Source organism: Bicyclus anynana, chromosome 1, assembly GCF_947172395.1.
Source record: "Bicyclus anynana chromosome 1, ilBicAnyn1.1, whole genome shotgun sequence".
NCBI classification, from domain to species: domain Eukaryota; kingdom Metazoa; phylum Arthropoda; class Insecta; order Lepidoptera; family Nymphalidae; genus Bicyclus; species Bicyclus anynana.
In genome coordinates this window covers 18,522,827-18,550,704 of record NC_069083.1, presented here as the reverse complement: position 1 = coordinate 18,550,704, position 27,878 = coordinate 18,522,827, and the positions used below count along the sequence as shown (strand labels likewise).

Genomic DNA, 27,878 nt, shown 5'->3' with positions numbered 1-27,878 from the left:
CATCATTAATCCATACACCTCTCATTCTGAGATGAGACTCGGCTCACTGCTGAGCTCGAGTCTCATCTCAGAATGAGAGGTGTTAGGTCAATAGTCCACCACGCTGGCCCTATGCGGATTGGCAGAAATTCTGAAGTATGCAAATCACAATGCCTCACGATGTTTTTTCTTTACAGTTTGAGACACGTGATATTTAATTTCTTAAAATGCCCACAACTGAAAAGTTGGAGGCCCCGGACCGGATTCGAACCCACACCCTCCGGAATCGGAGGCAGAGGTCATATCCACTGGACTATCACGGCTCTTCCTTTACCTTGGGTAAAATAAAAATCTCCAGTCATAAATTTAAAATTTTTTATTAAAAAATTGATACAGGAATCTTTAGTTCTTCTCATAGTTTTGGAAGACTTTACTTCCTAATGACACTTACTTAAAATACGTAGTTTTATAGTCCTAATAAATAAAATAATTCAAATTCCTTCATTTCATTGGATTTACATAATTCTAACATTCTAATACATTTTAAACATTAAGTTTTGGCTTTTATGCTGAATAGCATGCATATTTTTCTGCATATTAAATACATTTGGTAAATATATTATTTTTCTTGGCGTGCATATACCATTATATCAAAGTAGGCACAAACAGACGAAACAAATTTTTTTTTTGTTTATACGTTTAAATTGAACAATTCGTTTCTGGAGTATACCTAAGTAGGTAAATGTTCACCATACATTTTATGTCATTTTTTTAAAACCAATTATATTATTCTTCATGTAAAATATGACTATGATGAACTTAGAGTTAACAATAACATTAACTTAAAAACAATTAATATTTTTATTATTCATTGATTAACAGCACATAATATTTGTATAATTTAGTATTCACAATATTTCTTCTTACTTACAGATTTATTAGGAAATATCAGATAGAAAAATATTGCCTCGACTTTCAATGTTTACACCAGGGGCCTTACCACAACCTTTTGCAAGACCATCAAGATGTCTGCCCATCTTATTTAAGAGCGTAAGTAATGTCACCTGTACGTGGTACGAAATGAGTGAATGAAATGATCGATGACGTTCAAAATCGCTATAGGAAACAATCCTGCGATAAAATTAGTAGCTACGAAATGTTGAAACATTATGGAATCAATACTTTCATCATTATCAGCAGATGGACGTCCACTGCTGGATATAGGCCTCTTGCATGGACCTCCAAGCACAACGATCCTGAGCCACCAGCATCCAGTGGCTCCCTGCAACCCGCTTGATATCCTCGGTCTACCAACACTGCGCTTTCCGGTGCGAGGTCGCCATCCCAGCACCTAGTTCGAAGAGCTGATTTACGTTGGGGTCCCAACCCAAACGTAAATCAGCTTTTCGAACTATTGCCCACTGCCACTTCAACTTCACGACTCGCTGAGCTATGTCAGTGACCTTGGTTCGTCTGTGGATCTCCTCATTTCTGATTCGATCACGCAGAGAAACTCTAAGCAAATTCCTCAGTGCCTGAAGACGAAAGTCTTCGAACAGTGCGTGTTGCCAGTGATGTACTACGGATCGCACACTTGGTAGTTGGTGGTAACTAGGGCTATAAGGCTCAAAGTCACTCAGCGGGCGATGGAGCGAGCTATCAATACTTTAAGAGCTTGTAATAAGGCCACAGATTTATATTAATATCGCATTAGTCTGCATTTAGCTAGGTATATCTAAATTAATTTTACCATCATATACATTGTGAACCTTCATTTTGATAAAGCTGAAAATTGAAAGTTCATCACTCCTACTAGGTGCCTACGGTAGCAAATTATAGAGTTTGGATCAAGATTGCTTTTTGTTTTGTTTTTTTTTTCATTCTCTACAAGTAAGCCCTTGACTACAATCTCAGTTGATGGTAAGAGATGATGTAAGCTGTTTGGAAATTAAAGTATGTAGGAATGACGTTCACCATCGACAGATCATGTGATTAAGTTGTCGATCGGATCTGTGATTGCCATATATTTTGTTAGTTTTCGAAGCGAGAAATAGAATCGACGTACTACACGGCTAAGATCCTTGAAAACTGCTACCTCACAAAGCTAACATGACCCAAAATGTACCATATATACCTAAAACTAGGAGCTTGAGTTGACACACTTTCTATCTTTATAAAATCCCAAAGTCTTCTTATCATATACCCTCAATATATTTCAGAATTTGCAGCAAATTGCAACATTTAGGAATGATGTTTTTTATTATTCATTTGGGTTATGTAACAAACGCTCTGTCTTTATTACAATAAATAATGCTTGGGACATTCCAGCTAGATATACATATATAAAATCCTGAAAGTCATCAACTTTCCCTCTTTAAACTATTAGTAAGTATAGATTATATTTTTAGTAGCTAACTTGGTAACAATACTTTCTTTTAGACACTGAAAGCCATCGTTCTCCTTGATATTCAGCCCTAAACAACTAAGCTACTCGTATATTCAAAGAGAATTTTGTTGAAGCATTCAGGTATGATTTTTACTGTCTATAATAAAATTATAAAGCTGAAGAGTTTGTTTGTTTGATTGAACGCGCGAATCTCAGGAACTACTGATCCGATTTGAAAAATTCTTTCAGTGTTAGATAGCCCATTTATCGAGGAAGGCTATAGGCTATATATTATACCCGTATTCTTACGGGAACGGGAACCACGCGGGTGAAACCGCGCGGCGGCAGCAAGTTATTCATATAAGATATGTAACAAAAGATTGGTCCTTATTCAGTACATGGTGCTTGTTTCCTTGGTATACAACTATCAGCCTCAAGAGTTTCCACACAACACAGGATCAGGACTGCGGCATCTTGCACTGGCTGCACGCCTCCATGCCATCATTGAATTCCTCGATCTGGAGCGTCATCTCGAAGAAGTTGTACTTCTCGTGGACCAGCCGAGTTGCTTGCTCCAATACCTTCTGTGGGCTCGCACCGGTGCCTGTTGAAATTCATATTAATAACAAATTAAGAAAATGGACGATTAATAGAATGGTATTTCAAAAAAGATTCTCAATTCCTCAGAATATTTTTTCATTACAAACTTTTCTTTAGCCACCCCACATAACTGGACCTGTATTCAAATTACAACTAAATAGGCATCGAAAGCTAACAAATGTATCGGTATGACATCCGTCATCGATAAGTTGCGTGACCAATTTACCAGGTAAAGTCTACGATACGTTTTTTTTAGTTTTCGAAGCGTAAGCGTTTGTAGAGAGAGATTTGATGTATTTTTGGCTACGAACCCTGAACTTTTGGTTTGAACTATATGAACTTTTGAGTCGCAGTGTATAATATGTCGCAGAGCATTCAATAAAGAGCCCACAACAAACTCAGCCAGGGGTTTTATTCATCATAATTTTACAATATTGCTTAAAACTAAGTAGCCAGTTATATAGTGCCATTTCCAAGCTTTTTTTCTACCATAAACAGAAGGGCTGATTATTTTGTGCGGACAAGATCAGCCTGGATGACCAATGCGGAAATGCAGCCAGTATTTTTGCCACCATTCCACATGATTTCTATAACTATCATCATCATCATGATCAGCTCATCAGCCGGTGGATGTCCACTGCAGGACATAGGCCTTTTGTATGGACTTCCAAACATCACGATATTGAGCCACCTGCATCCAGCGAATGTTCGGTAGACCAACACTGCGCTTACTAGTGCAGGGTCGCCATGCCAGCACTTTGGGACCCCAACCTCCATCGGCTCTTCAAACTATGCGGCCCGCCCATTTCATCCCACTTCATCTTCGCAACTCGCTGAGCTATGTCGGTGACTTTGGTTTTTCCGCGGATCTCCTCATTTCTGATTCGATCACGCAGAGACACTCCGAGCATAGCTCGTTCCATCGCCCGCTGTGCGACTCAACTATAGTATTTTTGAATTACTAGTTCATCACTTACGTATAGCAAGATGTGCGGAGAGGGCGGTTTTGTCCAGCGACAGCGCCCACATGCGCAGGTTGTGTATTCTGACGACGCCGGGCAAAGACATGAAGGTGTTTGCTACTTCCTGCGAAACGAATAAATGATCGTTAGTTCTCCAGCCAAGCTACAAGGCCAATATGCTTTTATATTTCGATACTAAAATATTTAGACTGGTTTCATACGCCATTTAGTGCCAGTAGTGCCACGAGCGACAAAAATACGAGGTGGCATAAAAATCACCTCAAAATCTATAAATTTACCCATTTTCAAAACTCCCGGAAAACTTTACAGGTAAAACCCATACCAATTTTTCGGACGAATTTATTGGGATATTACGATAAAAGGTAAAGTCGATTTATGCAAGACATACCTGGAAATCGACATCTCTAGGGGATCCTTCCATCAGTACGAGCAAGGTGTCCTTTATAATGTTGAATGTCGTGATTAGCACCAGCACCGAGAACAGGAACGTGCAGATGGGGTCCACGAGGTTCCATTCCGGCTGTAAAGGACGTACTTCTGTCATTACAACACTAATCATAATCAGCTTCTTTTAACCATCCATTATAGGGCCAGGCCTCCCTCCTTAAAGGAGACAGGGTAGAAAACACGCTTCTACAATGTTGGCGGAACTAACTTTGATGTTAACGCCCACTACTAGATGTTACGATAATAACTGAGGTCGAGCAAATTCCTGAAGACTATCCAAGGCACGGGGTGTAACCTATGGTGTCCACTTCATAGATGCCAAAAAACACACTACTTTCCCTGAGGGCTTTTAGTGAAAATATCTTAGAAGAAAACCTTAGTAAGTGTTCCATGACCTGACTCAGAATTTGCATCTAGGAACGCGTGGTTGAATTTCCTTTAGTCCTTTGTTACAACAATGTGATTTCACATTTATTTAAAGCGAAATCATCACATAGGGTTTAATGGAGTAAGTAAAGCTATAAGTTTGAGAAAACGTGTGCCAAGATATTCATCTCCACTGTGATAGTGATGTACCTTAAAGTAGATGACCACAGCGGCGACGAGCACGCCGAAGCTCTGCAGGAAGTCGCCGAGCACGTGGATGAAGGCGGCGCGCACGTTGATGTTCTCCCCGTGCTCGTGCTGGTGGGACGACGAGCTCTCCGCGTCCGAGTCCGTCCGCTCCTTCTGCTGCAATACAATAAGTTGCAACACACACATGACATACACACCATCACACATAAACACAAATGCTTTAATAGGGATGATGACAGTTTTTTAAATTGTATATAAATTAAGAGTATACTAATAGCAAAGCAATTTTGTAAAAGTAACAGGGTATCTGCGATCATTACTTTCGGAGCTACAGGGATTTAAAGGGTCAGATTTGCGGAACTGCCGCGGATCCCTGAAAAACGCTCCATACAAAATGGCACGATTTAGTGACGTCGTTGGCTCGTTGATCGTTAGGTTTGTATGGGCGTTCAAACAAAATTACTAATATCTTTTTTATTTGTGCGTACTTATGTTTATAGTTCATTTATTGAAAAATGTCACATTTAATGTAAGGAAGCTAAAACTGTATGAATTTTCATCTAATTACGATAAAAGATTTTTAATAGATTTTGAAATTTTATAATCTTATTTATTTTGCAAATATCCAGACAATCTTTGCTTTTTATGTGTAAATTAGTTAACATTGACCTTATTTACCTGAATGTATCAATATAGGTATTCAAACCTAGTCATCATCCCCATTCTATTTTTAAGGCTTCGTACCCAAAGAATAGAAAATGACCTATTACTAAGATTTCAATGTCCGTCTGTCCATGAACCGTGATAGACAAGTTACAATTTTCACAGATGATGTAGATATTTCTGTTGGCGCTATAAATAGATATTATATAATTAAAAACAGAATAAAATAAATATTTCAATATTTCCCATACAACTGCCATGAGTTTTTGCCGTTTATATAGATAATGCTACGGGACCCATCGTGCACAAAACTGACTCGTTTTTTTTTGATTTATCGTAGTTTCAGGATTGTGGTTTGATTATAATTTTGTTTACGAAAAATTTGTAGTTTTCCACAGTTTAAGAGTGTGTAATATGTAATTTGGTGGTTACAAATGGTTCTGGATCTCAGGTTCTGGAAAAGTTAGGAGCCTGATATTTGGGTAAATGATATTTCAAAGTGTTAGCTTCGTTATGACTATACAAAATACAAAATTTGTAAAACTTTTGTCGATAGTTTATTTTTTAAAAAATACATATTTTGCGCACATTTTTGAAATTAGGTATATATCTTGAACATGGCCATTTTGTTTTTCGTTATGTTGTTTAATTTACTTGCAATTAGGTAAATATGGTTTTGGCGCTCACGTCATAAAATTTGCGTCGCGCGTCAATCGCTCTGTGCTTTTATATCCGTCCGTCATAATTCGGCGTCTCGTTTGCGCTTCAAATTTTATCCATATCGTACCGACGCGCTGCGCGCTCTTAAGGTAATATTGTTTCTTTTAAATTAGTGTTTGGTAATGAGCTGTTGTTTCTTTTTCCAATAAATAAAATAAATATAAAATTGTCTCCAGTTTTGTTAGTCCAGTGGTTAGCCTATATGGCTTTAGATCACAAGGTCCTGGGTTCGAGAACTGACTAGAGTTATCTTATATTATATCATGACTTGTATCTTATTAAAACATAAATAGGTACTAATTAGATATCATTTTATCTTTTCGTTTTCGTATCTTCTTTGATACAAGTACATTAAATATGATGATTGATTAGTTATTGAATTGGTACTTGATTATTATCTATTAGTATTGTTATTATTGGTAGATAATCAATTATCTACTTCATAGTATTACGTCTTCATAATTTAATTAATAATGAGAGTATTTAAAGAAAATGAAAAGCCGGCCAAGTGTGTATCGGGCCACGCGCAGTGTAAGTGGAGTGACGTAGATTAAGTTAGCACTTTTAGTCAGCAGAGGTTGGGGTCACTTGAATTTAACAAAAATTAGCTATTCAAAGCTTAATATTTAAAAATGGATCCCTACACCGAGAAATATTGGTAGAAGACCCCATATATCTTTCAAAGACCTATCCAATGATACCCCACTCTATAAATAAACGAGTGAAAAAAAAAATCCCACTTCACGTATACCCTAAAAAAAAAATCCAAGATTTTATTTAACGCCTTTGTTTACATTTTTTATGTACATACTCATGCTAAATATACAGCTTTGTGGACAGACGGACGGACGGACAGACAGACAGACGGACATGGCGAAACTATAAGGGTTCCTTGTGGACTATGGAAGCCTGAAAAGTTCCTGGACTGTGGAAGCCGCTCTAGCCATGTTACATAATTAACTATTCTCTCTCAACAACCAAACGCTTCGAAAATTAAAATTAAAAATGTATGGTATAGTATAGAAGTTCGTGATCAACCCTCAGAATACTGATCAATCTATCATTATTTCGACTTTTTCTTAGATTTAAGTATACTTTAATTTTACTTACGCAGCAATCTAGAGTTTTTTTTTATTTATTTATTTACAAACTTACACTAGCATTACAGATCATCCCCAATTCACTAGTGTAGCCATACACAATTTACAAGTAACAAAAAACTAAAACAATAAAAAATCAAAAAACTTATTTTACCTAGGTACTATAACAAATAGCCCACTGGGCAGCCTTTGTGAGTTCACTCAAAGTACAATTAAAAAAATCTATATTGTCAGTTGTAGGTATGCCAGTAAAAGACGGTTGTAATAGTGGACTTTTGGACTGATTGTTAAGCTTTTGTATTTTTAATGTATAAGTGCTGCATTTGTTTGCACTTGGCATGTCCATTATACAAATACAAGCTGACGCCGCGCGGTTTCACCCGCGTGGTTCTCGTCCCCGTAGGAATACGGGGATAATATAAAGCCTATAGCCTTCCTCCATAAATGGGCTATCTAACACTAAAAGAATTTTACAAATCGGACCAGTAGTTCCTGAGATTAGCGCGTTCAATGAAACAAACTCTTCAGCTTTATAATATTAGTATAGATATCGGATATGTCTCTCTGAAATTTTAATTTACTTTAAGAGTTAGAATCGTTACTTGACATGGCTAGAATTTCTTCTGAAGAGAAGAAGAAGATTCTGAAAGAGACGTGTTACCTTATTGTTGAGGACAGGATTGGTCCCGCCGTGAGAGTGGCCGTGACTGCCGCCGCCGTGACTGTGGCCGTGCTGGTGTAACGTTAGGCCCATACTGAAAATTTCAAAATATTCCTGTTTTTATTCAGTGAAAAATTAGTAGACAGATCTTACTTGCACTTATCTTACTTATACACCTGTATGGATTTTACACGGCCTCCACTGGACTGATATTTATTTATTTATAATTCACCCGCATGGTTCCTGTTCCCGTGAGAATACAGGGATAATATATAGCCTATAGCCTTCCTCGATAAATGGGCTATCTAACACTTAAAGAATTTTTCAAATCGGTCCAGTAGTTCCTGAGATTAGCGCGTTCAATCAAACAAACAAACTCTTCAGCTTTATAATATTAGTATAGATTAGTTTGGCAATGTTAAAAATAGTCGAGACGACTAGGTACCTCCTCATTTAATTGAAGTGGCTATGTGCAGGCCACATAGTTCGAAGAGCCGATGGACGTTGGGGTCCCAAGGTGCTGGAATGGCAACCTCGTACCGAAAGCGCAGTGTTGGTCGACCCCCTACTAGGTGAACCGAGGACATCGAATGGGTTGCAGGGAGCCGCTGGATGCTGGCGACTCGAGAGCGTTGTGTTTGGAAGTCCATACAAGAGGCCTATGTCCAGCAGTGGACGTCCATCGGCTGTTAATGATGATAATGATGATGACAACGTATGGGGATCGATGGCTTAACGTTGTCTCAGAGGAACGGAGATGTAATACCACTATCTTCCCGTTTCGTAGCGACAGCTTAATAACCCTACCCCAAGCTGATACTGAGAATTTCTTGAAAAAAAGAAAAGCTCAGTATCACATAGCTTTACGGGTTTGAACCCAGTTCCTTACGACCTGAAGCTGCATAGTCGAAAGACAATAGAGTCCACTTACAACAACATAAGAAGAGAGTGAATAGGCATCTTCTAGGCAACGCGTTCTATCTACCTTAGGCCACATCTGCACTTACCATCAAGTGAGATCGTGGTCAAGCGCGACCTAACAATATAAAAAAATCGGTTGTCTGTAAAGACGGTTTACTGACAATAGTTGATCGTGACAACGTCATAAAAATATACTGATGAATGGTCGCATTTTTAAAAAGAAAATATTCGTTTTTCTAAAATACTGTTTAATAATCTTCATAGACCAGAATATACTTTATTTCTTGTAAAAAAGTTGGCAACCCTAGAGCGAGGGAACGACGCATGACGTCATCTTTTTTTTGAGTGTGCAGCCGGATCCATCGAATTATAAGACGTTGTCTCGTCAGAAAACTTACATGAGATTGACTGCGACCCCCACGGCGGAGGTGATGAGCATGACGGTGGCGTCTATCTCGAACTCCTTGTAGATGACTCGCTGCACCGCCATGTACACCAGTATCGCCGTGACCACCCAGATCAGCAGCACTGACGTCAGCGCACCGATCACTTCGGCCCGGTACCACCCAAAGGACATTCTAAAGAAAAAAAACAGTCATAAGTCAAAGTTTTCCGACGGTTCATGTTGTACATGAAAATTTATATGTTGCACATAAAAATGTATACTAATCTACACTAATATTATAAATGCGAAAGTAAGTCGGTCTGTCTGTTTTTCTGCCTGTCTGTCTGCTACCTTTTCACGGCTAAACGGCTGAACTAATTAAAATGAATTTTGGTATAATGGTAAATGGGACCTTGGAACAAAACATAGAGTAATTTTTGACCCTAAAATTTAATAGAAGGGGGTAAAATAGGGGTTGAAAGTTTGTATGGAAAGTCCTTCATTTTTAGAGTTACAGTTTTGTTCATAAATCATAAAAAAAATACTACATATAATGTTATTCAAGGATTTTTAAAATTCAAGTGGTGAAATAGGGGTTGAAAGTTTACTTTAATTTCCACGCGGACGAAGTCTAGTGGGCTATAATATAAAAGTCACAAGTTTCTTACTTAAAGAAGACTTTTTGGATGGAACAGAAGAATTATACTAATTTTAAGCAGTTTCTTAACCGACTTCAAAAAAAGGAGGAGGTTTCTCAATTCGGCCGTATATATATATTTTTATAGTATCAAATCAGACGTATTAAGAAAATGTTTTCCCTTACTTTCTTGTTGCTGGTCTGCTGGCCACCCAGAGGGAGAACAGCGATATCATAAAGCTGGCAAAGTCTGTTAGTAGATGCGCCGCATCTGTGGCTATAGCCAGACTGTTTGACAAGATTCCACCTGAAAATATAATTAGAAGTTATTTATGAAGAAATAGACGGAGGGCCTGGGCCTATAGCCATCTGGCATGGCAACAATGTATAGAAATGACATATCCGATCGGTAACTTGGTCACGTGACCTGTCGATAACAAATGTTAAACCCAAATTTTTTAAATTCTCATGGCGTTTGCGATTGTAGAAAGAGAATCACGTGCCACATGGCTAAAGCCCCTGTATAGTCAGACCTAAAAAACAGTCATTCCAGTTCCTACCATTATTGAGTATAGCATCTATGAATTTGGATCGTGGTGGCTTTGGCAGAGGGGGAGACACTTGACTCTAACAAAAATTAACAATATTGTTGCAGACACACAATATTTTGAGAGACCTATCAAACGGTACCCCACACTTTTGTATATTCTAGGAAGTGTATCATCACTAATTTATTTATATTTTTCGAAATTTTATTACGATTTTGTTGACATTTTTATTAATTTTCATACTCATGCAAAATTACAGCTTTCAGTAATCTTTGTGCTAAGCCGCGGACTGACGGACATGGTGAACCTATAAGGGTTCTTTTTTAATTTCGGAACCCTTAAAAAAATTAAAAATTACAAGATGACGTGTATTAGTAACCAATTTAAACTCACCTACGATTTCTCCTATCATAAATATAACACATAGTATGCTAGCTATAATAAGTTTTCTCCTCGCTCGCTTATCTATTTCTTCATTTCTTGATCTGTGACAGTGTCCTGAAATGAATACATTATAATGTTAAAACGTCATATAAGAATAGTTATTTTCACATAAATACGCTACACATTAAAATCTACCTATTTAATTTCTAAGTGCCGTGATATTCCAGTGGATATGACCTCTGCCTCCGATTCCCGAGGTTCGAATCCGATCCGGGGCATGCACCTCCAACTTTTCAGTTGTGTGCATTTTAAGAAATTAAATATCACGTGTCTCAAATGGTGAAGAAAAACATCGTGAAGAAACCTGCATACCGGAGAATTTTCCTAATTTTCTGCGTGTGTGAAGTCTGCCAAACCGCATTGGGCCAGCGTGGTGGACTATTGACCTATATATAGATGAATGCGAGAATTTGCTGTGTTAAACTTCTCAGGTCTGGGGCTTAATCAAAAGCTCTTAAGCCCGTAGCAATTCCATAATGTTTCGACATTTCGTACTCTTAGAGCCATTAAGCAAGCTGGATATGTAAGGAACTTCAGTAGCTTTAGTTTTTTTATGGTTTACAAGTTAGCCCTTGACTATAATTCCACCTGATGGTAAGTGATGATGCAGTCTTAGATGGAAGCGGGCTAACTTTCCTAATTCAGACCTGGACCAAATAAGAAAATCTCAATCAGCCCAACCGGGGATCGAACCCAGGACTGTAAATACACCTCGCATACCACTACGCCACGGAGGCCGAGTTTAAACAATATTTGTTGTTCTTACTCGCTGCTTCACTGATGCTGCCGTTTCTGATGTCTCCATCGTCCGCGTCCGCCGTGGTCTCGGTGACCTGGCAGCAGCCAGTCGAAGGGTTGCCGTGCACGCAGAAGATAACCCTTCGGCCGCGCGCCGGTGCATCCGACCCGTACGTCGCCTTGCCATCTTTGAACCTGCAGACAATTGCAACATTAGTGTCTTTAACTACGACTTTAGTAAAATACTAGACGACGCCGCGCGGTTTCACCCCCGTGATTCCCGTTTCTGTAAGAATACGGGGATAATATATAACCAATCAATCAATCAATTTATTTCTTTGCAGATACATGCATTATTTATACAGGTGGTCGGTAGATGTAGATGGTAAATGTATCTTGCCAATTAGGCATGCAAATTATTTATTAAGTATTTAATGATTAAATTATTAAATTATTTATTAACCTAACCAAACGTAACCTATAGCCTTCCTCGATAAATGGGCTATCTAACACTGAAACAAATTTTTGATTCTGATCCTGAGATTAGCGCGTTCTTTCAATCAAACAAACAAACAATTCTTCAGCTTTATAATATTAGTATAAATTGACTGTACCCTCATTGACTAAGACTAAAAAGCTTAGGTTGCACTGAGAACAGCCTAGCTTTGATCGCAAATTAAGCTCACTGTGACGTTAAAAATGTTTTAGCCCTATCTATACTCTTCAGGCTAAGTGATCACAACGATGGGGCTAAGATTTCAGTTCCAAGCAATCTAACCACTGTGCTTAAGTTACCGACTGATTACTGATAGAAAAAATAAAAAAAATACAAAATCTAATTCTTGGTATAGTAATAAACAGTTCTGAATCGTAAAAAAATAGGTGACGTTACTAAAGCCAATAGGCGTTTACTATGATTGTTCTGCTGATTATGATTTATGATTGTTGATTCAAGAACAAGTTCAACAATCGTCCAGGCGTTTACTGCAATTTTACTGCATTGTCAGTCCGAGTGATTTTCCCACGGCGTAATATTGGATGCAAGTAAAATAATGTTATGGGTCTGAACTGGTAACAGAGACTACAAATCGCCTTCTAAGTTTTACTTTTCCATAAGAAACCTCAAGAATAATAAATAGAGGATTTTGGGGATTTACTATACAGAGCGCGGCAAATGAACATAAGGGCAGATAAAGGCAGGTAAGGATACTTTATCTACACAGAAAAATGTATCTAACCATTTTTGTTAATTTTCGAATGAATTTACGCTCCTCATACAATTTTCATGCCGTCGCCCTTTCATAAATCCAAAAATATATGCAGCATAGCAGTTCAAAATTGAAAAAAATATATATGTAAATTTACTTAATGCTCATAAGTAAATTTACATATATTTTTTTTCAATTTTAATTAATCTAATAACATTCTAAATGACGATTAAATGTTTATCTAAGACAATAGTTGGTATTTAAAATCTTGTTAGTTTTATCACATTTCTACCGAAGTTAATCTTTCGTAAAGCGGTATTTTATTGTACGATAACGTTCTATATTTGATAAGATCAGCATAATGGGCTACAAATTAATAGGCTTCGATAGATAGTCCAGTTACCTGCTTACCTACTTCTTGTAGAACAATCTAGGTCAAAATATGTAGTTTCATAATTATTACTTGAGGATGCCCGCGACTTCGCCAAAGTGAAATTTAGTTTTTCACAAATCCCGCGAGTACCATCGACTTTTTTGGGATAAAAAGTAATAGTAGAGGGGCGAATAAAGAATCAATTATTTTGGAAATTGGTTAAATGATATATTTAGAAGAAAATAAAATATTATTTATTCAATGAAATACATACATATTAATAATAATATATTATTAATATGTATGTATTTGATTGAATATCAGTAATATTCAGAGGCAAAGATATGGCTTCGTTAAAAAACCCGCCTCTAAAAGCACTTGGGCCAAAAGTGCCCATTAGGCTAGCGGCGTTGCCTCTTTGTATAGCAATTGACAACCTTTGAGCCATGTACTCGCCAGCGCCGCACATCGTGGCCCCTATCCCTTGTTCACCGACCTTAGACCATTAAAAAGAATGGACCTGTTTCGCATCCAAATTCACCAACAAAAAGTGTCGTTTTTTGAGGGGGACGAGGTAAACTCACACATCGAAAACGTTTAACACCATTAAGTATATTCTGTGTCCATACACTACACACAACTATATAATTGACTCGCAATACACACACGCGTAATTTTTACACAGACTAACCAACACATCGCTTAGACTATTCACAGAATATATATAGAATGTTCGATTACTTGATCGATTTTTTGCTGTTCCGTCAAAAGAATCGTTTCTTTTTAGAAATCGTTTTTATTACAAATTTGATAAAATTATGGTAGAAATAAAACGTTAAAAACTTACAAATAAAACGTACGTACTAAACTACAAGTATTGGCCGTTTTTTATGCCATTCAACTACACAAACCGGCATTTTTAGGGAGCTCTTTACACGACAAAAACGATTACAACAATGAAACATCGATTCTATAGCAACAGTTTTTATAAACGCGTTAGATCATTGATTCTTGATCTTTGACAGAGGGGTAACGGTTTACGAGGCAGGTCCTTTTTTTTAATGGTCTAAGGCGCCGATCTATGTCCACCAAGAACTCCCTCGCGTGCCCCAGCAACCGGAAGTCACCTCCGATACGGGCACGAAGTGGTACCGGTCCAATAGTGGTAATTATATATCACACTATCACGCTAATGAGGGCGAAATTTTGTGTGTAAGTGTGAAAGTGTGTAAGTATGTTTGTTTCTTTTTTACGCTGCGGCTACTTAAGCGATTTGGCTGAAATTTGGAATGGAAATAGATTTTACTTTGGATTAACATAGGCTACTTTTCATCCCGGAAAAATCCATGGTTCCCGCGGGATTTGTAAAAATTTGAATTTCACGCGGACGATGTCGCGGGCGTCCGCTAGTTTTGTCAATATAAGGCGTTTGTAAAACATGATAATTATATATTTTATCAGTATACAAATTGATATTGCACCCGATGTGTCATGAACACGAGCAAAGTCAGGGTCACGAGCCAATGTCGCTATCTAATTAGTATAACAATTATAATTATATAGTGCTAACCATAGAGTTATTATATCTCCAGAAATGATCGAATTATGTATTTTTCTTGTTTTATTCTATAACAAGCTTCTATATTTTGAATAGAAGATTGCAAGATATTTGAAAATGCGTATTTTAGTTTTTATAAAATATGTAGCTAGACAAATAAATAGCTAGAAAAATCTTTACTTAATTTAAGAGTATATTTTTTTTAAAGAAAATTCGACTTGACTACATCAGATTAAGCCTGAAAGATTGCCAGATTTGAAAAATTCTTTCACCGTTACCGTAGGCGTCCACTTATCCGCATCGTACGTATCAGACACATTGCGTTTAACGGATTTTTAGGTTTACGGTAGATAAAATCCGTTTGATGCAGCTCTGTGGACGCCTACCTATCTTACATTATCCCTGTATCCCACGGACGGTAACTACGCGGATGAAACTGCGAGACGACTGCTACGTATTTATTTAATCGGTTAAAAGTGCAAAAATAGAGATACTCACAACCACCGATTCCCATCGGAATATAAACAAATTATTGATCAAGATAAACAAACTATGGATTACATGTATAATAGCGGACTATATAACTGATTTTTTTTAACCCTTGGATTGTTCCGCTAAAAAGTAGCCTATATTCTGCTCCAAGATTCAGTTTACATTTAGGTATACCAAATTTCATTCAAATCGGTTTAGTGGTTTAGCCGTGAAAAGCTAACAGACTTACTTTCGCATTTAAAATATTAGTATAGAAGGGAACTCTAGAGGAAACATCTCTATTCTGTAATAATGTAATAACTGCAATCTTATCAATATTGTTTCAGCCTATGTGTGCCGCGGCCGTGTCAAATAGTAAATAAACATTTTATCTGACATATTATTAAGTATATAACAATTAATTATGTCTGCCTGTCATACCAATATGAGAAATAAACTATACCAATTCAGGCTACACTAATACCAACCTTGAACAATAATCTGCCTATTTGCAGTTTTTCTTTAATATATTTTAAGTTAATCGGTTGGCACACATCTCTAGTATAAAATATCATTGAGTCAAATATATAGCGCATCAAAACTGAGGCGGACAAATGTGGAAATCTGACTTAATTTCATTTAGTCGCTTATTACACAACGAACGTACAATTATATCTAATATATAAAATTCTCGTGTCGCGGTGTTCGACATTGAACTCCTCCGAAACGGCTCGACCGATTTTGATGAAATTTTTTGTGCATATTTAGTAGGTATGAGAATCGGCCAACATCTATTTTTCAAACCCCTAAATGTTAAGGGTAGTCCAACCCTAAATTTTTTTTTTTATTTTTTAGGCAAAATTTTTTGTTTTTATTTTTTTATGACACAGCATACAAAAATACATACAACCCTAAATTTTCACCCCTCTACGATCAACCCTTATATTTTATTAGTTAATTAAAAACTATACATACAAATGATTTGTAACTAAAACGTAGTCAATTTGAGCTTTATTGTTATTGTATAAAGTTCATATTAATAATAATTAGAAAACGGGGTAGGGGTAGGGTAGGGGTAGGGTAGGGGTAGGGTAGGGTAGGGGTAGGGTAGGGTAGGAGTAGGGTAGAGGTAGAGGTAGGGTAGGGGTAGGGTAGGGGTAGGGTAGGGGTAGGGTAGGGGTAGGGTAGGGGTATGGTAGGGGTAGGGTAGGGGTAGGGTAGGGGTAGGGGTAGGGTAGGGGTAGGGTAGGGGTAGGGTAGAGGTAGGGTAGGGGTAGGGTAGGGGTAGGGTAGGGGTAGGGTAGGGGTAGGGTAGGGGTAGGGTAGCGGTAGTTGAAAGTTTACATCGAGTTTCACGCGGACGAAGTCGCGGGCATCCGCTAGTTATTATATATAATTATAATTATATAATATTTAAACAAATAATACATAAATATCGTCTACATTGTCCAGTTCTGTGTTCAGGAAGTGTAAAAACTATATATACATAAATATAAAATGGAATTAAAGTCAAAATTGTGCATGTGGCGCTCAGTGGTGTAGCTGATTCGGATCTCTTTTTGCGGTGACTTTGTAGGCATACAACATATCTATAGTACAAAATATCGTTGGCTATAAGATACTGCGATTTTCGTTGGTAAAATATAGTTAAAATTCTCAGCCCGAAGTTTGAAGGTATTTGTTACGACCGTCGATAGCCATCGATCCCGGTAATTATCAAAAGCATCAAATAGTGGTCATTGATGAATTTAGCATAACCCTAAACCAACGAACCCGCATTGTAGCGTGGTGAGTCGAAGCTCCATAACCCTCTCCTACAAGGAGGGAAAATGATGATGAGAATGTATAAGATCTATAATAAAACACGATTCATTAAATACATGGGCTATGACGTCTGTACGCGGAAGTAATCGGTATTCCTAACAATGAATTGTTTTCGATACACTCACTTCTTGGTATTTTTGCAGAATCTGATTTGTTTAATGTAAGCCAGCTACTGCTTGGTATTGTGTTATTGAGGATACTTTATCACCTCACAATAATCTGATGCTATAATAGAAAAGGAAAATAAAGGAATACTTATAAAATAATAGAATAAAGAAGTAGAATGCGAATAATAGTCTGAATAATGTTATCAAAAATTTTAATGAAAACATCCACTTTATCTTTAACCATACAAATGGCAGGAAGCAGGAAGGTAAACGGGTGTTATAAGTTTGACGTGTCTATCTGTCAAATATACTTGAGTAGGTATGGCTGATATGACTTGATCGAGAGTGTAATTTATTAATTTCATGACCTTCGGGGGTTTTTCAAAATTTTCAATTTTATGTTAATACGTACTATGTCATGAACGATTAATATACTAACTAATAAACATAATCTATATACCAGAAGTAGATTTAATTTTCAAATGAATGATTTCAAGTGAAATGCGGAAGGAATCTTGTTAATAACACTTGCAAGCAATACATGTCACAATGACCAATATTTTAATAAGTACCTTTGCGGTGCCATCTTATCTCTAACAGGTAAGTGTTATCAGGCCAATACTTATCGTCGAAATATTACAGGAGCTTCAAATTACCAGATACCGGCAGCGGATAGGTTTATTGACCTTAAAGCTGACCTTCTTTGGGGCCTTACATCCTGTACTTATGGTGACTTGAAAATCGCCACAGCAGTACCTAATATAAAGATAAAATTATGCAAGATTCAGACAGTGGTGATGTTTGAATAATTTTACTATAACCATTGACTTAACCGTGTATAAAATAGTTGAAAAGAATAAAGATGTTGACCAATACCTAAATAAGACAATTATAAACAATCCAAAATATGTTGTTAAATCACGAAACGAAATGAAAATAAAGAAATTGGTTATCTAAGCAATTGTTATAACTTGCAACTTTAGTTTAATTAAAACAATTTGTTGAAATCTTTAGAGTTCGAAATCGAATACCAGATGCCGGAAAAATATAAAACGATAGACATTTTGCCACATACTAAGTAGGTAGGTAGACAGAAATGTTAAATCTCTTGTTACCATTGAATCTTTGCTATTTACGCTGGATCCAACCATACCACATCATCATAGGCCTCACTGGAAGGTTTACTACTGTGTCTGTTATAGAAGCGAGATGTGAAACTTAATGCAACAGGATAGTCTTCAAGACACTGTGGGTATAACAAAAGCTGCTAAATATAATTTATCGGAAGCCAGAAAACCTTAAAACATCCCATGAAAGAACCCAGAATCGCATAGAATAATTGGAACATCGAGTACGTTCACAAATCGTACAATCACAAAGGTATTTCGTTGATTAGCATGTATGAATTCAGAGACACGTGTTTAAAAAAACACTAAGGCGATTAGCAATAGGTATATTAATGCTGACAGTGATTTTGCTAACTCTGAAAATCTTTAAAAGTGAGTAGCAAACAACTACGCAGTTTTCTAGAAACAACATGTGTCACAATAGGTAACGTATTACAAATTACAATAGGTGGGTAATTAATACACAATCGGTAGCTACAAGTTTTGGCAGTCGGAAGATATGAGAACTAACACGTGTTTTTGTGTACTTGTCCATCTGTCGCGTCACTTTTGTGCTTGATGTCCGTGTAAGCATCATTGTCAACTAGTTCTTGATAGATTGACATGCGCAATTATCTCGTATTCCTTATAAGTTCTCTGTAAATATAATTTTGCGAATTTCAAGAAACTTCCAGAACACCTATTTTGGGAAGTTAGGTCTATGTTAATAAATGTAATTTTTAAATTCAAGAATTGTGTTGTATAGAAATACAAGCGTTTACATACTTTACAAAGATTACATAGTTGCATCATATTAGTTTAAAATTTACCGCCCCAATGTAATGTAATGTAACTTTGTGATTAAATTAATAATAAGCTTATGTGACTTAATAAGTGAAATGTAACAATTATAATATTAACAGATTAAGTTCTCCTAAAGCAAACATTTAAAATTAAGGAACAATGTTTGTAAAAAGAAGATATGATTGCTGAGTTTGCTCATATAAACACGTGGTCATGCAAACGGCTTCGAATAACATCATCTAAACAAAAGAGAAAATGTCTAAATCACTAAAACTAAATAAATGAAACATCTAGTCGAACCGATAATTCAATAAATCAAAACAATATAAAACATTAAAACAAAACTTACAGTAGTAACGGTTTCTTGTCCTCACTCATGGTCACAAATCACAACTAATTAAACTACTTGATAGTTTAATTTTCGCCCTAATCCCATAATATACTAGGAATACAGTCAAAGAAATGTCTGGTCAAATGTCAGAGCGATAGGAAATCAATTATCCGCAAGCATCACTCGAAACGCACTGGTAATGGTTTATTGCTTCGGCGTTATCTCCTGAAGCATTGACTATCGTCTGTGGCGCTCCTTAACTTTACATTATTCGATGATAAGGGCGAACTCTGTGCAAATAGTGTAACGTGATAAATGTGGGGTTCTATTCTGTTATTATTATTCTCGCATGCAACACATCTTTATGATTATCATTAAAGATTTTATTCTATTTGATATTTTACTAGCGCGTCGAAAATGAGGCGGACAGGCAGACAAAGGCGACTAATAGGGATGATGACAGTTTTTTTTAATTATATATAAATTAGGTGTATGCTAATAGTAAAGCAATTTTCTAAAAGTAAAAGGGTATCTGCGATCATTACTTTCGGAGCTACAGGGATTTAAAAGGTCAGATTTGGAGCACTGCCACGGCTCCCTGAAAAACGCCCCATACAAAATGGTACGAATTAATGACGTCGTTGAATCGCTGATCGTTAGATTTGTATGGGCGATCAAACAAATTTCCAAATATCTTTGTTATTTGTGCGTTTATGTTTATATTAAAAAAATACATGTTTAATGTAAAGAAGTTAAAGATGTTTGAATTTTCATCTTACAATAATACTTACGATAAAATAATTAGATTTTATAATCTTGGTAGATTTTGAAATTTTATAATCTTATTTATTTTGCAAACATCCAGTCGATCTTTGTTTTAACATATTAATTAGTTAATATTGACATTATTTACCTGAATGTCTCATAAAAACCAAAATATTCAAACCTAGTCATCATCCCCATTGTCTTAATTTCATAAAGTTATTTATACAAATAATACCAAAATATTGTTATTAAAATATAAGGACTCAAAGGTGATTTCAAATATAAGAAAACTAATGGAGAACAAAGGTTCACAACACTTGTCAGGACAACTTAATTAACAAATCAAACTGTAACCAAAATAAGACCCTAGAATGGCAGAGAATGACCTTGAGTGGAGTCCCGTACTTGTGAACGATGTGTGTAGGGTTAAAGGTACCTTTGACTGTATACAAACACTCCCCTTTTCCACTCAAGTCACTCTCCCCGCCTATCCTAAGTAACCGATTAAGAATTACACAACAAGAGATGTGGACGGCTCGAACAAAGATTACAGTGTATCTCGAACGCCACGAGCACACTGAAGCCAACACGAGATCGGGCGACGTCATATCTGTCACAGACTACTATTTCCTACACTATTTATTAACAACAAGTAAATTTAAAAGCTACTAACGCGGCGATAACCCTGTCTAGAGTAGAAATATTTGAATTTAGCTGCTCCATACAGCAGACACATGAACATTTTGTGTTTACTTTCATTTTATATTTATGTAGGTATACATAGTTTTTACTTGCATTGTAATAGGTACCTAGTTATAATGCGCTATTTAATCGAACGCTTTTAAAGTAGTCCATTGATTATACCTACTTATAAGTAATTTAGTTTGCAAATGCCACCTTCCACGAAGTCACAGTGTGTGAAAAATTATACCATTACCGCGTTTAGTAGATTAGGTGTCATCTGAACGAATATGGAGATCTAAGCAATTTGTGTGGGATTTTTTTATACCTTTGCGTTTGTTTACCAACTTTAAAGTTATAAAAAGTCGTAGCACATTTATACTGATAAAGTCAGCACGATCGAAATGTAGTTACCTAAGTTATTTTTATGTGTTATAAACCGTCGACGGACGGCCGGCCTCCGTGGCGCAGTGGTATGCGCGGTGGATTTACAAAACGGAGGTCCTGGGTTCGATTGAGATTTTCTTAATTGGCCCAGGTCTGGCTGGCTTCGGCCGTGGCTAGTTACCAACCTACCGACAAAGACGTACCGCCAAGCGATTAAGCATTCCGGTACGATGTCGTGTAGAAACCGAAAAGGGGTTTGGATTTTCATCCTCCTCCTAACATGTTAGCCCATTTCCATCTTAGATTGCATCATCACTTACCAGGTGAGATTGTAGTCAAAGGCTAACTTGTAAAGAATAAAAAAAAAATCTAACCCTAAGCCCAATAATAAATCTATACTAATATTATAAAGCTGAAGAGTTCGTTTGTTTGTTTGATCGATTGATTGCGCTAATCTCAGGAACTACTGGTCCGATTTGAAAAATTCTTTCAGTGTTAGATAGCCCATTTATCGAGGAAAACTATAGGCTATATATTATCCACGTATTCTTACGGAAACGGGAACCACGCGGGTGAAATCGCGCGGCGTCAGCTAGTTTAAAATATATCTTTTTTACAATAGCCAATAATACAATGCTAGAGCAAACCACTAGTGCCTTGTTATGATGACGTCCATGTGCAGATGCAATCCGTAATGTATTTACGCCCAGATACTGACGAAGGTCGCGCATACTATTTAACAACAAATTGCAGTTATCTAGTTTAAAAATGTAGAAGTGAGAAGTGACAATATTTTTATTTGGATACTACAACAAATAATAACATCATTGTATAGGTGCCTACCATGAGCCGTGATAGCCCAGTGGATATGACCTCTGCCTCCGATTCCGGAGGGTCGGTCCGGGGCATGGACCTCCAACTATTCAGTTGTGTGTATTTTAAGAAATTAAATATCACGTGTCTCAAACGGTGAAGGAAAAACATCGTGAGGAAACCTGCATACCAGAGAATTTCCTTAATTATCTGCGTGTGTGAAGTCTGCCAATCCACATTGGGCCAACGTGTTGGACTATTGGCCTAACCCCTCTCATTCTGACAAGAGGCTCGCGCCAGCAGTGAGCCAAATTCACTAGTACTAAAGTAGACACTTTATCACTAGTGTACTTTAGTATAGCTTAGGCTACTTCGTTCGTAACACTCCAGAAGTTCCGCGCGGGCCGGGGGGCATGTAGCGATGAATAAAAAACGACTGTTGCACGTCACACGCACGCACGATTTCACACCCGCGCAGTCTTTCCCCCTGTCGCCCGCATATCATGGAAGTGTTATCCATGCCATTGCCAGACCATAGTTTATTATTGTATTATTGGCAATAGTGTAAAAAAATATAATTTTATTTACTAAATGATTGAAAACACCACTTGACTAACTACGAATACAATCTCACCTGATGGTAAGTGATGGTGCAATCTAAGAAGGAAGCGGGCTAATTTGTTAGTAGGAGGATGTAAATTCACACCCCTTTCGGTTTCTACACGACATCGTACCGGAACGCTAAATTGCTTGGCGGTACATATTTGCCGGTAGGATGGTAACAAGCCATGGACGAAGCACACTTGGACGAATTAAGAAAACCTCAATCGGCCCAGCCGGGGATCGAACCCAGGACCGTCTTGTAAATCCACTGCGCATGCCATTGCGCCACGGAGGCCTTGAAGGATAAATAAAAAGATAGATAAACCTAAATAAATATTGTGAAAAGTAACAAATCCTATTATGGGTAATGAGGTTTGCTTTATCTGTTTTTTTATGGTTTAATTCAGAAATTGTTAAAATAAGGATATGTAGAACATGTTAAGGTCAAATATATTCAAAACCATTATGAAACTTACACCACTTGTGTCTAAAATCTTTTATTTGCGCCATGATTTTATTGATTTTCTGCTATTTTGGAAAACACATCAAACACACAAACTAACGCCTTAAAGAATTTGTTTGTCATAGAAAATAGTTATAAAATACACATTGCTATTTAATTTTCTGTTACTTTGATTTACTTGACTATTTTATGGGCGTTATCTAATTTTCAAGTAACTGGCAGCTAATTTATTATGTTTTATATTGTTAACGTTATAATTTACTTTTAAATGGATTCTTATAATTTTAGAATTTAAACTATATTAAAAATATAAGTGTTATTCATATTAATTGCTTATGAAGCACGGCTAAAACTCACGTGATACAACGTCGGAGTATATGGATCGTGCCGCGTTGCAAGAACCAGCTCATAACTAAGGGCCCCGTATGGGTTCGAAACTAGTCGGGCATACAACTTCAAACGTAAATTTTAACATACTTTAAATTAATTTGCAATATATTTTTAAAATGTATTTTTAAACACGCTAATCTCTTGAACAACCATTCGGATTGTAAATATTTTTTTTTTGTTCAAAATTAGGAAACCTCGTATACAGACTTATTTATAAATGATATTGTGATAAGTATAGGGGATATGTGGAGAAATGTTGTATTAAAGTACTTATGTTCTTTAAACTTTATGGGATAGAGGTTTTACGTGCGGACGAAAACGCGGGTAATGGGGATGATTTGAATATATTGATTTTTATGATACATTCGGATAAATAAGGTCAATATTAACTTATTAATAATAAAAAGCAAAGATTCTCTGGATATTTGCAAAATAAATAAGATTATAAAATTTCAAAATCTATTGAAAATCTTTTATAGTAATTAGATGAAAATTCATACAGTTTTAGCTTTCTTAAATTAAATGTAACATTTATTAATAAATGAACTATGAGTATAAATATAAACGCTCAAATAATAAAAATATTAGTAAGTAATTTTGTTTCAAAGCCCATACAAATCTAACGTTCATTATGTACCTAGACGTCATTAATTCGTACCATTTTGTATGCGGTGTTTTTCAGGGATCCGTGGCAGCGCTGCAAACCTGACCCTGTAGCTCCGAAAGTAGGTAATGATCGCAGATATCCAGTTACTTTTACAAAATTGCTTTACTATTAGTATACTCTTAATTTATATACAATTTAAAAAACTGTCATCATCCCTAAATTAAATTGAATATTAAGTATGTATATAATCAAATTGTACTCGTTATACAGTATAGATACCTAGGTATAGATAGATACTTAATGTATAATATCGTGTATCTTCCATTAACCTCATTTCAAGTCACTCAATAGGTGGGTACTTAAGCTAATTACTTTGCTAATTATGAATTTATCTCAAAAAAATATCATTATTGTCTGTGTTATATAATATTTTGAACAAGATGCCGCACATTTTACAATGGCCTTATATCAATTGGGTGTATAGTAGGGATAAGGTTGCTACCATTGGGTTTACACCCGTGCGCTGAAAATACACTGGGAAAAAAATCCTGGTGCGCCATACTTAAAATACGTAGCAAACCAGACACTATTACGCTTATAACTGGCACTATGTTGTATACAAGCTTCATGGTGTTGTTCTAAACGGTACAATAAGCTGCGTCATTACTAAGTATATATACGGCATCTATTGTACGTATCCTGCACCTGTAGTAAATAGTGATGTGCTAGCTCCTTACGTAAGTAGCTCATTTAAGTAGGTTATGTTTTTCAGTGTATGTACGGCATTTACGGGTTATTCATATTTACAGTTTAATTTTGTCCATGGGCTTGTAGTCTATTAATTTTTAAAGGCTCAAAATATCGCCACTCATTTTCCTGCCATAGGCAATTACAGTAGCCAATTACTGTGAAGTTTGGAATATTGTGGCTTTGGGTTGTGGCCGGTTTTAAGGTTCTAGATCCTCTACAATTCAAGTATAAAAGTATTTTATTTATTCTTTTTAACCCCCGACGCAAAAAGAAAGGTCTATTTGTGTGTCTGAATGACTCTCTGTCAGTCTGTCTGTGGTACCATAACTGCCCAACGGATGAAGCAATTTCAATTTAGTTTTTTGTATTAAAGGTGAATTATGGGCGAGTGTTCTTAGACATGATTGAGCCGTTTTTAAAACTTGTAGGGGCTGAAATTGGGAAGAATAACCGAATATCTGCAAATATACTCGAATGGGATCTCAAATGGAAGCGCACTGAAAGATAATTGAGAGTGTTCTAAGCTTCGTTTGATGAGAATACGTCTTTATTCTAGATAATATCGGGATTTTTCAAAATTTTTAATCTTATGTTATTCTCGGCATAATATGAGGAATCATATCCCATGTCCCTAATTCTCAATTACTTGTATTAATTACAAATACTTGATACACATTCTTGACAAAACTTCGAGAAACACCGTTTAAAATCTGGCTGGCTCGTTGCCACTAAGCTAAGTGTTAGGAGTATAGAGACTGGAGAAATGATTCCTCATGATTTGCGTGGCGCAGTGGGTCGTGACCCTGCTTTCTGCATCCACGGCCGTGGGTTCGAATCCCACAACTGGAAAATATTTGTGTGATGAGCATGGGTTTTTTCCAGTGTCTGTGTGTATTTATACATTATATAAGTATTTATATGTAGTATATAAATGTATATGAATATTATAATATCAACTATCTTAGCGCCCATAACACAAGCTACTCTGTATGCTTACTTTGGGGCTAGATAGTGATGTGTATTGTTTAAGTATATTTATTTATTTATTTATTTATGATATCCAGTCTTCTCTACTTGTTCCTACCTTGTTAGGCGTAGGATAAAATCTACACCTATTTCGGTTTCTACACGGCATCGCAGCCACGGCCGAAGTCTCTCACCAGTCAGACCTGGACCAATTAAGAAAACCTCAATCGGCCCAGCCGGGGATCGAACCCAGAACCTTCATCTTGTAATTCTATCGCGCATACCATTGCGCCACGGAGGTATGGGCAAAATGAAGTATGTCTGGCTAACACAGCCTTATTCTAGTAGGTAGCGCTTTTACGAAGAAATATTTGCGATTTCTATTTGCTTTCTAAAACAACAAATTCTCTATTTACCTACATAGCTAATAGATTATTCATTAATCTTGGACTATAGCAATATTTGGTCAAAATAAATAATTCAATAATTTATGTGAAAAATATTAAAATACTTACTTAGATAGATTACTTAAATAAACTTTCTAAGTTTTGTGTTTTCATTTATAAATAAAATTTAATTACATAATTCATGCCCTAAATTTTTTTTTAAATTTTAATAGTATTTTAATATCTCATAACCTAGCTAAAACTCGTTTATAAAGTTAGGCCTATCTGCCAATCCCAACTATTCTACAGCCTATCTTGATGTTCTGTTTACCAAGAAAGAAATTAGAAATGAAGGTAGAAAACGCATGTCATTTCATAACTTATTTATTTAAAATTATACGTATGGTTTGTTTATAATATGTTATATAAAGTATATTAACCATATCTAATTGTTCTAGGCTTATCAATCAAAGTTCCAATCTTTCAAATTCAAATTTACTTAAATAAAAAACATATGTGAGTATATATAACCTATATTAAACATTTAGCTAAACACCCAACTATGACTACACGTTCTGTTGATAAAGTAAATTAACAAAAGTGTCCTAATTTTATATGCCAAATAAATAACGCATTATGTATTTAACCCAAACTGTAAGCTACAAACATACCTATTCTATGTCTATTTTGGTAGATATTACGTCTGAAACATGAAACTGTCTTGACTTCCGTAAAAAATAAAAATATCACACTATCATTGTCAAGAAAACTTAAATTTTAAATTATTGAATGAAATTATTTGCAGGCAAATCATTACAATACCTCAGTCACCGACATAATATAAAAAAAAACTTTTAGATAATCTCGCACTAAAGATAGTAAGATAGAAAACAAAATGCACGTAAAAGTGAGTAAATAACAAAACAATTAGTAAAGAAGTTTTAAAATTTTAAGTACATTTGAAAATACGTACATTGTATATCCACCTCAAACAGCTGACTTCCAAATAAAATAAGAAAACACGCATTAAAACTAAATCATACAAAATCCACGAAAATGTAGGTACCTAGACAAAAATTAACAAGTTTTTAAACATACCCGCCAAGCGCGTTCCCGCTTTGATCCATAATCTTCTTTATAACTAAACAACCAGGTGTCTCCGATCTCTCTGTAATGTAGTGGGCCTCAACATCCTCTAGTATGGCGGCCCTGTCGGCATTTGTTTTATTTAACTTATCACTTGACAAACTTTTGGAGCGGTACCGTCCGTTCAACGGAGTCAGTCCTCTGTCCGCTAATGCTGCACTGAAACCGTTCAATTTGCCATTGCCATCATTCTGGCCCTCATTTACTATTTTCGATGACATCGCGGTGACAGCGCCGCGCGCGAGCCAATTAGGAACTAAGCACTGACGGTACGGAACTGTCGAACTCGCGAGTTGGTATGATCGAATGATGACTGACCGCGGCGCGCGAACGTTATGATGCCGCCAGCAG

At 36.3% G+C, this 27,878-nt stretch overlaps 1 protein-coding gene across 3 annotated transcripts; it reads right to left on the bottom strand.

Moving 5' to 3' along the window:
* Positions 1-340: 340 nt before the first annotated feature.
* On the bottom strand, positions 341-27,878 carry LOC112048369 (zinc transporter 2-like). 3 transcript variants are annotated; one of them, XM_024085868.2, is made up of 10 exons: positions 27,480-27,878; positions 11,817-11,983; positions 11,000-11,104; positions 10,245-10,365; positions 9,435-9,614; positions 8,116-8,209; positions 4,972-5,127; positions 4,337-4,468; positions 3,943-4,051; positions 341-2,969 (listed from the first exon to the last, which is right to left on the bottom strand). In XM_024085868.2, exons 1-10 carry the CDS (start codon positions 27,746-27,748, stop codon positions 2,824-2,826), a joined length of 1,479 nt encoding a protein of 492 aa, XP_023941636.2. In that variant the 5' UTR covers positions 27,749-27,878; the 3' UTR covers positions 341-2,823. The 3 variants fall into 3 exon arrangements, with proteins under 3 accessions (XP_023941636.2, XP_023941639.1, XP_023941638.1); XM_024085871.2 differs by lacking the exon at positions 27,480-27,878 and adding an exon at positions 27,355-27,471; XM_024085870.2 differs by lacking the exon at positions 27,480-27,878 and adding an exon at positions 19,589-19,723.